Raw genomic sequence first — 16,287 nt, 5'->3', positions numbered from 1 at the left:
AAAAAAAAAAAAAAAAAAAAAAAAAAAAAAAAAAAACATAAGCAGGCATTTCACATCCATCTCCAAACACAGAGAAGGGGGAGTGTAAGATCTCAAACTCAGTAATCAAGGAATTACAGAAAGGAGTGGACTGTAATGTGAAAACAATGGACTGAATACAACAAATGTGTCCAAAGACAGTAATTATGATTTTGGGATTGTTGTAACTAGCATATCCCCATTTAACCAAAGACATGTCATACAACCTAGTCAGCTATACCCTGGGCAGCAGTGCAGACCTAGGTCCTAGTAACTTTGCAATGCAATCTTCATTCTCCAAGATGAAATTTAAAATAATAGGGAGTTCAGTGATCTGATACACCTTTTAAAGCATGACAGAAACATATACAGAGTAATTAATTGTCAAATGACAGCAGAAATTCATGCATACCACCAATCAAAAACATTCCAAATGAAATCTTCAATATTTAAGATAATGGAAACTCTTCTTTAGTTTAGTAGAATTTTGCGACACAATTCCTGTTAACAAGAACAAATGACGCATCTTCAAAATAGTAACGATGACAGATTTCATGGTACAAGATTTTGGATATAGTTGGTTAAGCATTCATCATTTTCAAGTTCTGACAGCAGGCATAACGAAGAATCAGAGGTTCGGCCTGCAGGAATAATAAGTAGAATCCAATTAATTTTCTTTAATCAAAATGAAAATTTTACCATCTCTAAGAGTTGAGAAGCTCGTTCCTTCAGCTGGGGAGCTCGAGGTAAGAAAGTCTCATGATGTTGAAGTTCAGCAGGAGCAATCTTCTTAGTAAGACCAAGCTTCTCATCCAACCGTATCTTCTCCCAGTTTCCAAATCCATGATAATGAATTCCCAAAAGCAATCTTGCATCATCCTCTAGAAAGAGGGATAAGTTTTAGCACCCAGTTGTGAATCAGGTATTCACCAAACTAGAGGAAAACAAAAAGAAACAAAAACCAAACCAGCACAGAACAGTACTTACTCTGGTTCCAGCCACAACCTTTAGACCAGGTAGCAGGTTTCAGATAAGCAAGTGCTCGAAATTGTGAGATGGGGTCATCATACCTACTAATGCGCTTTGCTAGAAGCTGAAGCTCTTCGACACGGCTTAGTAGTTCATCGGCTTTTACAGGGATACCAAAAAAATCTAACAGAGGCCCCTAAAGGTAAAAGGTGCATCAAGTGTTAGTCACACAGAACAAGTAATTCTTATTTTCCTCCTGAAATAATCTAAGTAACAACCAGACCTTTGGATCCACAATTTCTCCCTTTACTGCTTCTCTACTGCCATCAATCAAAGAATCAAAAAGTTCAATCTGGGCTTCAGTTGGAGCCGCTTCAACAGCCCCACCAACTTCTGCAGCAATTAAGCTAATTTGGCTGTCATTACCAAACTTCTTGACCTAATTGAAGTAAAGCATAAGTCAAAAGAATAGTTTAGTCAACACACAAAATAAGATATTAAACCAACAAATTGTTTAAGTGCATGAAAAGCAGCATAGGTTGGCCATACCACACGAGAAAAACGTGTGGCATCTCTCTTTGACAAGTTCCCATAAGACCATCCTCTTACTTGAGCAGCAGCACCCTCAATTGCTGGAGCTGAGTAACCAGTATCTGCCTTGCGACGTTTTGGGAATCTTTCCTGGGCCTCAGTGCCCCTTTTCTTTCTTTTATTAGTTTCAACCAGAGGGTTAGTTTCTGCATAACTCTTAATATTTCGAGCAGCTCGAGGAGCCAAGGCTTCCTGAGACACAAGGAAAAAGATAACTATCAGTCCATCACTATTGAAGAGTTGCCTATCAGTAAATCTGAATTTTACATACTTCAGCTTCTGCAATGGCTTCAGGTTTTATCCACCGACTCCAAAATGTAGCATCATCTTCAGCACCACAGAAATTAGCAACCTATAGAGAAAAGGAAAAAGACATAAATTACACGGAATATATTAAGACAACACCTAGCAGGATAACAAAAAAACGGAGATCAAAAGGAACTCTAGTTTTAAACTAATAAAAGCAACACCTAGCAGAAATGAGGGAGCAAAAAAAAAAAAGAACCTCAACTCTAGTTTGAATATTCAAAACAGAAAAGCAACTGAGAAAAAGATTAAAAAGTTTTAATCAATCATCTCATGGATAAAACGGAGATCCTTGCCTTAAAAGCACTGAGCAACTCGCTTCCTTGCTCTTCATCAGCACCCTTCTCTTCAACTTTCTCTGCTCGTTCAAGAATCTCATCGATATCCATACTAAGAAGCCTCTTCTTGCTCTCTTCATCATTTTTATCCTCCTTAAATAGTTCTTCAGCTCCAAACCGTAAGATTGCAGAGAGCTCATTCTGTGTCATAGAAGGCAAAGAGTCAGAGCCAAGAGAACCAGAGGGTTACAAGAGCAATATCAATCAATTGAACTTTAAACATAATGAAGCAAGTTATTCAGCGGCTTCCATCCTTACTTTATCAAAGACGGCTCCTTTCTTGGATTCCTTTTTCTCTAATCTGCCTTCAGCATTCAGTTTTTGTATCACTAGATGGTCAAGAACCTAACAAATAATAAATATAATTGAAAATTCATAAGACATGCAATATTATGTCATCAATGCTCACAATCAGCAGGAAAGTACAAGTATATAAGAAACAGTTAAACAAATACATAAAAACATATTTTGTGGTTATCTTACAACATCAAATAAAGAGCAGCAGTTGTAAAATGAGGGATATAAATGGCATACCATCTTCTTCTTGGCACGCTCCAAGATATCTTCCTCTACACTTTTGCTTGTAACAAATCGGTAAATGTTGACAACTTCTTGTTGTCCTATCCTATGAGCTCTACTCATAGCCTGATGAATAAAATGGCATATTTAATAATTATAGAAGTTATTCTTTAAAAAAATATGACAATAAATCATCTTTGGAATTTCATTAGCCCAGATGCCAATACTAAAGTTGTCAAGAGTAAAATTCAGTGTACCTGTAAATCATTTTGAGGATTCCAGTCAGAATCGAATATAATAACTGTGTCCGCTGTCGCAAGATTTATACCCAAGCCACCCGCACGAGTCGAAAGAAGAAAACAAAAATCTTCACTACCCAGAGCATTAAAATGTTCCATTGCTTGCTGACGCAACTCAGCTTTTGTACTACCATCAAGTCTCTGAAATTGGAAACCCTTGAGTGACAGATACTCTGCCAATATATCCAACATCCTAACCATCTGAAACAAGAACCAGAAACAAACTTTTTAAGAGAAGAGATGAAAAACCAAGAATACTTTAAAATCTAGGAAGATAACTGCTTTACTATTCCAGGTTCTTGGAAAACATATCAATGCAGTCCATGGCACACATGGAAATGAAAGTTCAAAGGCATGATGACTTATAGAAACAAATTTGAACTCACAATACAACAATAGAAGTTTATCCTAAGACAATATGCATAGAACAGCTTTACCACATGTAAAATTTTTTGGTTTTCCAACTTCCCTACTTGTAGTTCACTATTTAAAGAATAAGTTGGAAAGGGAATGGAAAAATGGAGTTAAAGAAAGTGGAAAATTTTGCCACACTATCCTTTCACCACCCAAACTAGTTAGAGCATAAGAATATTTTTTTATCAAAATAATACTTTCTAATGCATTTTACGGCCACAATTCTAGAGAATCTGCAACTAAAATTTCTGAATATCAATGGAGCTTTCACTAGTAGGGATATTACAAACCTGAGAAAATATCAATACACGGTGCTTTGTTTCATGTAATCTGTCAAGCAGTTTGTCAAGTATAACTAGTTTCCCACTGCTCAGGATTACTCTTTCCAGTTTAGTGCTACCAAAAAAGTTGGCATCCCCACCATAACCATGGTCAGCACTTTCAAACAGAAATGGATGATTGCAGCACTTCTTCAATTCTACAACAATGTTCAGAAGCGACACCTACACAGTTTTCAAGGTCAGATGCATTGAGGGTTCCTCATATTAAACAAAATCAAAGATGTGCATAAGGCTTACATTCTCAACTTCATATCATATAACTAATAGATATGGTGATGATGAGGGAAATTATCTCTGTTTTTGTATTTGGAGAATTTGGAAAACTTTTATTGTTTTTCATATTACTCTGTTCAGTTCGAAAATTAAAGGAATCTCCAGTATTTTTTTTTTTTTTTTTTGGAAAACAGTTGATTGTGAACAAAAATTCTATTTTCCATATTACCATGAAACAGGAAAATTCTCCATTAACTAATCAAGCTCAAAGAATTTCCAAAAATAAATGGTTCATATTACACTCTCAGTATATCTACCAATGCTATAAAGAAACTAAGAAAACAATGCCTCTCCACGGGCACTTTTGGTATATGTATTTTTCTAGACAAAAGCTGCAAGCAACAATTAAAGTAACTGGCTGCAACAACATTTTTCCTTCATTCCCTTGTGGCAAGCCAAACAATAATCTTCAATTTCAAACAAACTAGGGAAGAGCTTCACCATATGGAAATAAACAGCATCTAGTAAAGCACTAAAGGCAACATAATCCATACAAGACTTGTATACATGGTAAACTATCCAACTAACCTGATTGCCTCGCACTCCTTTATTCAAGTCGTGGAAGTTGCGCTCCAAGATCCACTTATAGTACCTGCCAACAGTGAAAGGGGAATTCTAACATGACGAAACAAAAATTTAAAACCACCATTAGTTAAAAAGAGGTATCACATAAAAACAGAATAGATCATTAAAAATAATTACTGTTTCTGCAGTGGTGACATCTCAACCCTAAGAATTCGCTCAATCTTAGGAGGCAAAGACTTCTCAACATCCTTGATGACCCTTCGGAGAATATGAGGCCTCAATTCCTTGTGAAGATTAGCAAGCTAGCAGAATAATATAACACCCAAGTAAAAATTAGACAAAATCTAATAACTCCAATATCATAGGCCACAAAAATGAAAGATGTAGAGGAAAGTGCTCGATAGAAAAACCAATAGAAGGAAAAAAGAATAATATTGTGACTTGTACCTCATTTTCATTGAACGAACTAAGATTCTTGTAGTTCTGAATGAAGTCATCCTTGCTCTTAAACTTATCATGATCAAGAAAGTGAAGCAAAGCCCTGTTGAGGTCATAGTGAATATGCATATTATATACTGTTCATATAACAATTATGAAATGGACCTACTAAATTCAACCACTGTTAGAAAATAAGCATTCTAAATTTTCTCACAGGAGTTCAGGACAAATACCAATTTCAGGTCAATTATACAAATCAAATGGATTGAAAATTCAGATTGGTTAGTCAGTTGCCAGATACTACTAATGACTGCCACTCGTCCATTATAATAGAAAAAAAACAAAACTACCCCTAAAGGATGGGATTGCTATGTCACCAAATATATTCAAAACAAAATACCTTTGACAGAGCTTACAAATCAGGGTGAAAGTAAGCAAGCATACTATTGAAATTTTTTTATGAAGGCATTGAAAATTATGCAAACATGCATCTAAGATGTTGTTCAAATCTTAATTAGAATCAGAATCACATACTAGAACTAATTACAAATTCAAAAATAAAAAATGAGAAGTAAATAAATGGAAGTATGAAATAATACCATAGCTCTTCAACACTATTTTGCAAAGGAGTACCAGTGATGAGCAACTTGTTTTTGGTGCTAAATTCCTGCAGTCATAGCAAATAACAACTAGCATCTTAGAAGTGAAACAGCATAATATCCGAGACAAAAGGCAGTGTTTTAAAAGGTGGCTACATGAAGTAATGTGTTTTACTTCCCAAAGGTTTAGGCATAAGCCCTAAGGCATAGGGCATAAGGGTGGCAATAACAAAGACAAACAGATCATTTTAAACCGAATTGGCCAGTGAATTCTTTATCACCATGTACTTTCATGCATCAATTGCAGCTTCAATTCTAAAGTGGAGGAGAGAACTTTAAAACAGTGCATGAAAAATCTAAACCAGCCTCTGACAATTTCATTTGTTCTCCTTCATTATTTTACTTCCACAGTGAGTCTTCCTCTTTCATTACACCATGTTTATTACTGCTTTGTAGTTTGTTATATGTTGAAACAATAGAAAGAAGGTCATTCTTTCTTTTCTAGGCTCTCCTTTCTTACTTCCAACTGCATGGGTGTAATATGACAAGACAGATGAAAAGGTCTTATTTTGGAAAGGATATATTGCAACTGGACATTGCCAATCCATCTTTAACCTAAATATTCATCATGTTTTACTTGTTTCAGATAAAATTAACGTGCAAAAGGAATGCTTTGAACCCCAAGGTATCCACTTCATTCTTCCAGGCTAAGGAGTTTGAGCAAATAAGTTTGATTCATATTCTTCCTCTGTCCCAAGGCATTATCCCTTTGATCATTTCAAAGTGTGCCCCAAAACCACCTTTATAACACTGCCCAAAAGAAAGTCAAAACCATCACCATACCAATAGTGTCGTATACAGAGAAGCCTCACTGTTTTTTAGCCTATGGGCTTCATCAACCATAAGGTAGCTCCACCTTATTTTGGACAGAACTGCCTTGTCCTTTAACAACACCTCATAGGTAGTTAAAAGAGTATCAAATCTCATGCTACTACCAGCCTTCTTGTCATTGTAGAACTCATATTGTTGGCAGACCTGTAGCAGAATGAGAATTAGAAACAAATCAGAAAATTGTAAATAATAACAATGGTAAATCCCTCTGCACTTGATTAATCATGTCCTATAGCAACATGAGCTTGAATACATTTTTGAAAACGGTATAAAAAGTAAGGAGCAGGGATGTCAATCTTAACCCAAAACTGATAGGCAGGCCTAAAAAGGCTGAAAAATTACTGAGATAGGGCCCCCAAAAAAAAGATACTTAACCCAATAAGAACACCAGCACGATAACCCAAAAACAATAAACCCAATGACCCAATAGGATAACACAACTTAATGGGCTGGGCCTAGCCCCTCAAAGCTACTTAGTTTTACAAGTGATGCGGAACAAAATATATAGGGGAATCAGTATGTAGGCTTCTCTGTAGTCATGTTTTTTATTATTATTAAGCTTTCAAACAAAAATTTAATAAATATATTAATAAAATCTATTACAAAATAAATTATAAATTATTGTTGATAAAAATAAATAATGTAAAATAAAAACTTGAGAAATTTGCACTTTCCATCCTAAGTTATGAGGTAATTGTACAATTCGTCCCTACTTGTTGGTCGTGCTCACTTCTTGTCGCTAAGCTATAACTGACATTGCAAATTTCGTCCTTTTTCTAGTAGGTCATGCTTATTTCTCATCCCTAAGCTGTAACTAAAGTTGCAAATTCCGTCCCTAGTGTTTTGTTAGAAAAAGGGCGAAATTTGCAACGTCAATTATAGCTTAGGGACAAGAAGTGAGCATGACCAACAAGTAAAGACAAATCCTACAATTACCCTATAACTTAAGAACAAAAAATGCAATTTTCCCTAAAAACTTATTATAATTATTTATATTGTAAATGTAAATAAATTAATTTTTTCATTAGTTAATTTTTTTTAAATAAAACAAATTCATTAATATAAAAAAAAAATTATTTATACACTTCATACAAATGTTCGTAACTGTTATTTTTTTTAGTTGGAAAAAATTTTAAATAGGCAAGTTAGATTGATTAAATGATGTTTTAAGTTAATCTTTATTAATGTAAATGTGCTAGTTTGTCAAAATTGAAAGTTTAAAATGTGAGAAGTTTTAATTGAGTCCAACTAAAAAGCTCAATGCCCAGAGGTTTTAGGGTTAGGGCCAAATAAATTTTGCCTGATAAGCCTAATGGCCCATGTGAGCTAGCCCAAAACCAAATGGAATAGCTTGACATCTATACTAACATAGCAGGCAAAAACCATTTTAGCATGCAGATCCAATAAATCCAGCATAATTGAAACTTTAATTGGTGTCTAATATTACATATTGTTGGATAAATCATTTTGACTTTTGAAGGACCAAGAATAGGCAAGAGTGATGAGCTTGATCCTAGATCAGCATAAGAAGAAATACCCGTGCCAAATAGAATCATATTCCAACAGAATTAGAACACATTTAACAGAAAACATATAACTCAAGCCACCATACATACACACACAAAAGATGACTCCAAACGAAGCCCATAATATACAACATTCAATTCAAAATCAAAGGCATGCCGCACACACCAATACTTACCTCACGGCTTGCACGAGTCCCAACATATACAATAACATTCATATTAGGTAGCCATTTCTTGAATTCTTTTGCCCAATTGGACAAAGTCGATAATGGTACAACAACAAGAAATGGACCATGAATGTGTTGTGCATTCTGCAGAAAGGATAATAACCACATCAAATATACTAAATATGACACAACAAAAACACACAATAGACAATCAAAAAAGGATACATGACTCAATACCTGAAGAAAACCTAGCATTGAAACTGACTGAACAGTTTTACCAAGACCCATTTCATCAGCTAATATAACATTTGTATCATTTCTCCAACTACACGACAAAAATGACAATGATCAGAAGAAAAAAGTAGTACAGAGAAGAAACTTCCCGCAAAAATATCACACTAATTAGAGCTCTTTTCATACCTGTTAACAAGAAAATTCAAACCTTCAAGCTGATAATCTCGAAGCTTTCCCCCCTTCAACCACTCAGGTTGTTCATCAAGTCTTCTTAAACTACCTAGAAAGTAATTTCATCATTAAGGAAATGTCATTCCATAGTACTAGAACATTTAAAGAAAAGAGGATTTTAGTAGGTGAAAAAATGTAGAATGCATGGAAAGAAGCTTTGATAATGAGGGATTTTATATCATCCCAAAAAACCTTTGCTCTTTTTCCGCTGGAAATCTACTGTTTTCCCTTGAATCATCATTGCAGCCTCACGAGCCTGCATAAAGTTTATGGATCAAAACCAAAAGCCCTATTTTACTCATTAATTTTAGAAAGATCCATGTAAACAAAAGCTAAGATACACAGATTAAATAGAGCACACATTGAGTTGTTATCTATTTCTTCAAAAAGACAGCACTTCAGAAAGCATGCAAAACGAGATAAAAATGTTTTAACAATATTAAGATTCAATGCCATAGGATTCACACTCCTGAACCAAATATGTTTTCAATTCCTTTAATCCCTCAGATCAAAAAGACATAACAAAAGGGAATTTTCTAATCTAAGAGAACTTTTGCAACTTCATTTTATAAGATCTTATAAAAATGGATGTAAATTAGAGAAGTTTCATTCTGGTCAAACATGCTTTAATTCTCCCTTACACCTCAAGATCAGCTTTTACTTACCAAAAGAATACAAATAATCCCGCAAATAATTCGATCCTTAAAGACCCAATAACTCTTTTGACAAATGATATATCTAGAATATGCCCATTACACTAAAATTATGCATATAGCATATAGTATACCAGTGGGGAGAGGGAAAAAAATAGGGTACTCATTCCGTTAATAATAACAGGTTTTTTTACCTATTCGAGTACTAATTTTGGCATAAATTATTGTAAATATCAAGCAGCAGAACCTTAATGCAGTGGCAACTTCTCACAGGGATTCGAATGTCTTGAGGATTTAGACAACAAGACAACTAATGACATATAATACCCCCAAAACACAACCATTTTACTACATCTTCCCTATTGGTTCAGAAGATCAACAACACCCTTTCCCCAAATGATCTTCACATAAGAAGCAAAGGGTTTATAACAATCTGGAAATGCATACATTGCAGCTTCAATCAAACTCTTAATTTTTAAGGCATGTAGCAAAACCAGTCCACTTGAAGATTTGAATTAAACTGAGTTCTCTTCACCTTTTTTGCATTTGCCAGATGCAATTGTTTTTATTCTAGTTTCTACCGTTATCTCTAATTTACAGAATTGGGTCCACGAATCTAAGAAATAGTGAGAATTCTTTATCTCTCTCATAATTGTTGGCAAAAAGCAAATTTGTTGCACCCAGTATGGGAATGTATGCCAATGAACATGAAGACTCCAAATATATATATATATGAAAACGTATACAATGCAAATGTACAGACATAAACAAAATGTATGTATTTACTTTCACATAAATGCATATGATTACATCACACACAAATGTCGTGTGACACAAAAGTATACGATAGAGGAACTACCTTGTATTCATCAATGGCATCTTGAGCAAAAGCAATATCAGTGTCCTTCTCCCTGGGATCGGAATTAGAAAAGGCATTCAAACCTCAATTGTGGGAATATACAAACCAAGACATGTATGAATATAATGAATCCTATCAATCCTATGCAATATCCAAGAAACAATTTTCTTATAAACACTTTAGCCAGTAAATCTAAAGAAACCACAAGATATACCATGTTGCTTCTGCATAAGAAAGCCCTTGCCATTTGATTAAATACTCTGGCACCACATTATCTAAGCTGTCTTTTCCAATTCGGTCTGCAATGACCCTCTCAACCTGAGTACATGCCAACCATGATTACACGAAGTATTTAAATATGAATGGAGAAGGTGTTGACAAAAGATGATCTGTAAAAAAATTTACAAAAATCAAACCTGACTATTTTGTTTAATTATGTCCAAATCCATTTCCTTGCTCACATCATTAACCTCAATCTAACAGGAAAAACAGAATGTCAGAGAGATTAGAGGACAAACCACTGATACATGAAAACAAACTATAGGCAGCTTCACTATTATGATTCTTATTAAAACCCGGTTTGAATAAACAGCATAAACTAAGTGCTTTTAATATAAGCACTTTAAATAAACTCAAAACATCTAATAAGGGCTTATTTAACTAGCCATTAAAAAAGTTGTTTTCAGCTTATTATGATAAGCTCCATGAAACAGTAAAAATGTGCCAAATGAACATAAAAATGCTTTTGAAGAACACCTAAGCCTATCCAAAGTAGGCCCAAGCATATTCATCATATATATGTAGTTGGAAGAAGAAGAAGAAGAAATCTCAATGCTGCACTATTAGTAAACCAACAGAACATTAGTATGAAGTATTATTTATGCTACAATAACAAAAAAGGAGAAATTCTCTATTCATGGAGCCCTAACAACAGTCATTCCTTTATTCACAATGGATGCAAAGAAGAATGTGTTTATTACCACCAAGTCTTTTTTATACAAACATACAATTATCTCAATGAAAATATCCACCAACACAAATGTGCACCCACAATCACATATTCACATTACGTCACAGTCAAAGACTTTCATACAACTATCTTAATTGAAGTATTTGGTTCTCCGACAAAATGGATCTAAAGTATATTGGACTATTCTTACTGAAAAATATAGAATAGGAAAAATCGAACTTCATATGCATACCCCACACTCCAAAAAAATAGGTCAGAAGAAAATAGGCAGAACTCATTGATGTTCAACATAACACTTATAACTGTTATTTTAGTCACATAACTGCTCTCCATTACATTACAACACAATTCAATGTGTTTGGCAGGTAATGCATATCTTAGAAACTGGTTTATTCATCCTAGAATCTTAAAAAATAAAAAAATAAAAAAAAAAGCATCTTTTTGTAATGAGAAAAGCTTGTCTTTAGCAGTAGTTAAGATAGCTTTTAGAGTACTAAGCTTTATAGTTCAAGCAACAGGTGATCCCTATGTTACAATCCTACTGTCACAAGTACTGCTTTGTCTTTGCTAGGAAAAATCATTACTAGCAACTGTAAACACTAAATAGACAATTACTTTTTTCAGGATTCTCAAGACTTGCAAACTTATTCTACCTTCTAATCTAAACAGATGTCCTACTACTGCACGCTCTCCTTATTTTGAATTGATTTTTAGCAGATTCATGTTATTAAAAATAAACAGATAAAGATGCCAAAAAAGCTACTGAAACATCCACATACGAAAACTGTAATATCATTACTGACTAAATAAGTAAACTCTTACCTCCTCGCGAGATACTGTCTTTCGATACCGCACATCCTCTGTCACTTTTTTAATGTAATTCAGAACCTTTTTAAACCCACTAAGCTGCAAAAGCATAGATATACAAACGATATTGACAATTGACAGCAAAGAATGCAACTGAATTTCTTTCACATACCCTAAACATTTAACACCAATATAGAGCTGGTTGTAAAAATTAAAATGCTTACATTCTGTAGCTCAGAATATGGCTTCCACTGACAATGCAAATGCGACTGGCCTTTCCACTTTATCAGAAATTCCATTTCATTCCAGTCGGGTTCAGAGTCAAATAAGTGACTTAACAACATAGGATGTGTTGATTTATTACTCCTCATAGCTTCTTCTGCAATGCCCTTTGGTTGATGCCATAATACCTTTTCAATTGAATCGGCATCTTCCTCTTCAAGCTCCTCCTATTTGAATTTTTAAATTTAAAAAAAAAAAAATCAGAAAATGGATGGCCACAATGACACTTTCAACATTGCTTTAGATATCCAATTACAAATAGGTTATCTTAGCAAATGGGGGAAAAGGACTCAGGACTATGCAATAAATACATAGCCCAAGAGAGTAAGAATAATAACAACAATAGTAACACTGGAACTAGCACTTTGCAATTGCTACCATGTTCCCTTTCCAGTAGATGATCTGAAAGATACTATAGAGTGAGAAGTCTGTCATATCTAATCAATGATAGCATCTTAAGAACAATACATTAGGCATGGACAACCACTGCACATTTGTTTTTAAGCTAAAGAGCAAGAAAGATACATTAGACACATATATAGCAACACCACACCTTTTGGTTCTTCTTTTTCTTGCATTCATCAAGCTCTTCACTTTCTTCACTCTCAGCATATGATACTTTTCGAACTGATCGACGACCTGATGTTCGCTGTTCACTGACCCTACCAGAAACACTAGCAGTCATAGATCGACCACTATTCTTCCTGCGCAAATTTCCACCTCTTCTAGACATACTCCGAAAATCTTCATCACTATCACCTTCAGAATCCTGTTCAGAAGATTCTTCATCTTCAAAAGATGTTCTGCCTCTTTTACGTCGAGCAGAAGGTGCAGCATTCTTAAGTTCTCTGGTAGATTTCACATTACGACCACCCCTAGTTTGTTGCTTGCCCCTTGTTTTTTTATAATAATCATCAGCTTCATCTAAGATATCCAGATCATCATCATCTTCACTATTATTCTCTTCATCAGAATCTTCACCCTCCCAGTCTTCATCCTTCTCCTGCATATGCAAGCAAAATATTAATGTATTACCCAAAGAAAGTACAATACTTCAATCCAAACCAATAAGACAGCAGCAATTGAAACTCCAAAATTTTAGGGAACTACTTCATATCCCTAGCTTTGCAGCCAGTCAGTCACTCATATTACCTATTTACTCATACATCACCAGATACTAACTTACACCCAAAATAAAGAATTGCTGCCTCCTCATACATATTACTGCTACTAATGGAAATAAAGGATGCTCCATCCTGAGACCAATTTCTCCATATCCTTGGTCAAATAACCAGCAGGTTTATATTTGACTTCAAATAAATACCTACTGTTTTTTACCAAATTTATTAATGTTGTATGGTCACATCTCTAATTTCCTATTGCATTGCATTCCAACAACAAGACTCGTGGCAAAGCCAGATGCTTTGTAAAAAACTTGAAATCATATTATTTATTGAAAAAAAGAATTGAAATTTTCCTAATCTCTTTTTTCAAGACTTTTCAATTTGGCCAGGTTTCAATTAGTCCAAATTTTTTAGATGCAAACTTTGTAATATAAAGAGAAGATTTCTGAGGAAGGTATAAAAGAAGAAATATGGATGCAGTTGTTTTATGGAGGATCAAATGGCATCCCTAAACAACGTAAATAAAAGAGACAAGATTTTCAACAACACCAATAACCGGGAAGAGTTTATGAAAGCATTAATTATTATCATACAAAAACACCTTAGTTCCCCTGCGATCACTTGTAGTACCAAAATCAGGATCAAAATCCGCATCATCTGGATCATCTTCTGTAGGCAATAAGAAATAAGCAACAAATGTTAAACATACAGTATAATTGCACAACTAAAGAAACCAGATTATGTGCACTGACATAATAGGTTAAGAAAAAATAGTTAGCACATAATGGGAAATACAATTAAAATTAAGCAGTTAGGTAATACAGTATACTATTCAAATGCAGATTCTGATAATATGTGAAGTCTGCAATTACCATCTTCTTCTTCATCACCGTAATCAGCATCGTCATCATACTGGCAAGCTTTGGAAGTTTTTGGCTTTCTTGATGTATAACTGCTGGCAACAACTGGCCTGGCCGGCAATTTGGTAGTATAGCCACTAGTAGTATGGTTGGCAGCACGGTGATGTAAGGAGTCACTCTGATCATCACCATCCTGTTCATAATACTCATCAGACAGCATCTCATCAGCTGGAACACTCCCACCCTTGCCTGCTTCTTTCTGTTGACCATCATCTTCAGACTCTAATCTATCCTCCCTACTACCATCAGATGACACATCTTCAGATTCTTCCTCATTTTTATAATCTGAACCACTCTTTGACTCCTCTCTTGACTCAGACCTGCCATTGTTGTGCATAGGTTGAGAGTCCTTCCAACAGCTTGAGCCCCATTTTCCAGCCACACCCATTATTCTTGTAGATTGCTGTTCGTCCCTTATCCTCCGAGCATCTTCTGAAGCACCATCCTGCAACCTACTGGCATCATCATTGTCGCTTGAAGTAGCCTCCACCTCCTCATTTCCAGCAATTCCAGGATCTCTGTGCCCTTGTCCCTGCCTTTTCTCCTCAAAATCAACTGTTTCATTTGAATAATTCCTGTAAAAGGCCATATCCTCTTTTACATGGAAACTTTGCTTGCCGTGCTCTTACTAAATGAGGTAAATGCTTTGGATGGTAAGTGGATGTAAATAGAACAGCAGCTTATTAATGCCTGTTATCTTCCCTCCAAAACCCCTGAAGCAAAACATTTAAATGTGATCAGTAAATTAGCATTTCTGAGCTACTAAATATTCAAAAATTGTGGATAACTGAAAAGTATTGCAACCCTAAATTGATTTCATTCAAAGAAAAAGACCCCGGACTTCAAATTGATAAACTGAGAAGCCCATTCATATAGTTCAAATGACTGTTATGGAAACAGGGCATCATATAAACCTCTATTCTCCAGAACCGGATTTCAAACACTAAGATTGATTAAAATTCATCGGACCCAGATAAAAGCAAACCAAGGTCAAGCAAAATGCTGCAAATAAACAGATTCTACAGTGGAATCAATGGATCGGTCACCCCACACTCAACATCGAGCAAAATCATGTGAATAACTTCACAAATCCGTTTCCTGAACCCTAAAACACGTTGGGACGCACAATTTAGAGCGAAAAAACCCTAATCCCGGTGGGAGGCCGCAGTTCAATGGACCAAACTAGACAAACAGAGAGCCAGATGAGGGAAGCAAATTTCAAAAGCCTCACCTTCGCGTATACGAAAGAAGATGGGCACAAATCTATATCAGGCTAGACAGATAGGTTGAGACTAGAGGAGTGCGCAGGCTAACGATCGCGCGCACCTCGGAGACTAACGTATCCGGTAACAGGATCGGCCGGCGGCGGGAAGATAGGGGTGTGCGGGTTGGGGGGACAAAACGGTGTCGTTTCCGGTTGGTTTTTTGACGAATTTGAGTGTTGCCGGGATTCCTAACCTACGCCGGAGTTAAAGATAACGATCGGTAATCGGAGCAAGGTGAGCGGATTTACCCGGTCCAGGTTCGACGAAATTGAAAATCTCGGAAAATTTTTTCTAGAGAGAGACAGAGAGTAGCTCTAGAGAGAGAAAGAGAGAGAGAAGTTATCAGAAGGGATTTGTGAGAGTTTATTTTACACTTTTTGTTTGGAGAGACGTGATTATAGACTTTCCTAGCAGGACATGGGCACTGGAGGATTTCTGTAATTAATTAATTTTTTCTATTTATTCTCTTAATTCATCTCTTCCCCTTTTTTTAAAAAAAAAATTCAACTTTTTTATCAGAAACTTATCTACCTCAACCCACCAATTTTAGACAATTGGTAAACCGGCAATGATTAATTTAAAAAATATATTCTTTTCAAACTCGATTCTCAAACAGATATTCTTTGAAAAGATCTGTCAAAACAAACATGTTATAATTTAGCTAAATAAATTCATAATTTTATTTCAAATGTTTCATGAAACAAAAAAAAAAAAAAAAAAAAAAAAAA

At 35.1% G+C, this 16,287-nt stretch overlaps 1 protein-coding gene across 3 annotated transcripts in view; it reads right to left on the bottom strand.

Moving 5' to 3' along the window:
- The window catches only part of LOC116004647 (protein CHROMATIN REMODELING 5), an 18,449-nt gene extending 2,537 nt beyond the window's left edge, over positions 1–15,912 (bottom strand). The window contains exons 1-28 of one of the 3 annotated variants that reach the window (XM_031244776.1): positions 15,808–15,912; positions 14,247–15,007; positions 13,976–14,043; positions 12,804–13,253; positions 12,193–12,417; positions 11,984–12,067; positions 10,608–10,667; positions 10,406–10,509; positions 10,192–10,243; positions 8,872–8,935; positions 8,635–8,728; positions 8,452–8,539; positions 8,224–8,358; positions 6,474–6,665; positions 5,631–5,698; positions 5,041–5,134; positions 4,771–4,895; positions 4,597–4,660; positions 3,745–3,957; positions 2,999–3,241; positions 2,757–2,867; positions 2,481–2,567; positions 2,181–2,363; positions 1,850–1,930; positions 1,537–1,770; positions 1,271–1,426; positions 1,006–1,183; positions 718–899 (exon numbers count right to left, since the gene is read on the bottom strand). In XM_031244776.1, coding sequence (XP_031100636.1) covers positions 718–899; positions 1,006–1,183; positions 1,271–1,426; positions 1,537–1,770; positions 1,850–1,930; positions 2,181–2,363; positions 2,481–2,567; positions 2,757–2,867; positions 2,999–3,241; positions 3,745–3,957; positions 4,597–4,660; positions 4,771–4,895; positions 5,041–5,134; positions 5,631–5,698; positions 6,474–6,665; positions 8,224–8,358; positions 8,452–8,539; positions 8,635–8,728; positions 8,872–8,935; positions 10,192–10,243; positions 10,406–10,509; positions 10,608–10,667; positions 11,984–12,067; positions 12,193–12,417; positions 12,804–13,253; positions 13,976–14,043; positions 14,247–14,883 — 4,272 coding nt within the window. In that variant the 5' untranslated portion in view covers positions 14,884–15,007; positions 15,808–15,912. Of the gene's footprint in view, positions 1–717; positions 900–1,005; positions 1,184–1,270; positions 1,427–1,536; positions 1,771–1,849; positions 1,931–2,180; positions 2,364–2,480; positions 2,568–2,756; positions 2,868–2,998; positions 3,242–3,744; positions 3,958–4,596; positions 4,661–4,770; positions 4,896–5,040; positions 5,135–5,630; positions 5,699–6,473; positions 6,666–8,223; positions 8,359–8,451; positions 8,540–8,634; positions 8,729–8,871; positions 8,936–10,191; positions 10,244–10,405; positions 10,510–10,607; positions 10,668–11,983; positions 12,068–12,192; positions 12,418–12,803; positions 13,254–13,975; positions 14,044–14,246; positions 15,008–15,525 lie in introns of all 3 variants that reach the window. The other 2 variants (XM_031244774.1, XM_031244777.1) reach the window with 2 other exon arrangements.
- Positions 15,913–16,287: the final 375 nt, after the last annotated feature.

Source organism: Ipomoea triloba, chromosome 14 (genome assembly GCF_003576645.1).
Source record: "Ipomoea triloba cultivar NCNSP0323 chromosome 14, ASM357664v1".
Classification (NCBI taxonomy): Eukaryota; Viridiplantae; Streptophyta; class Magnoliopsida; order Solanales; family Convolvulaceae; genus Ipomoea; species Ipomoea triloba.
Note: the sequence above shows the minus strand (reverse complement) of the source record. Positions and strands in the feature narration are given on the sequence as shown.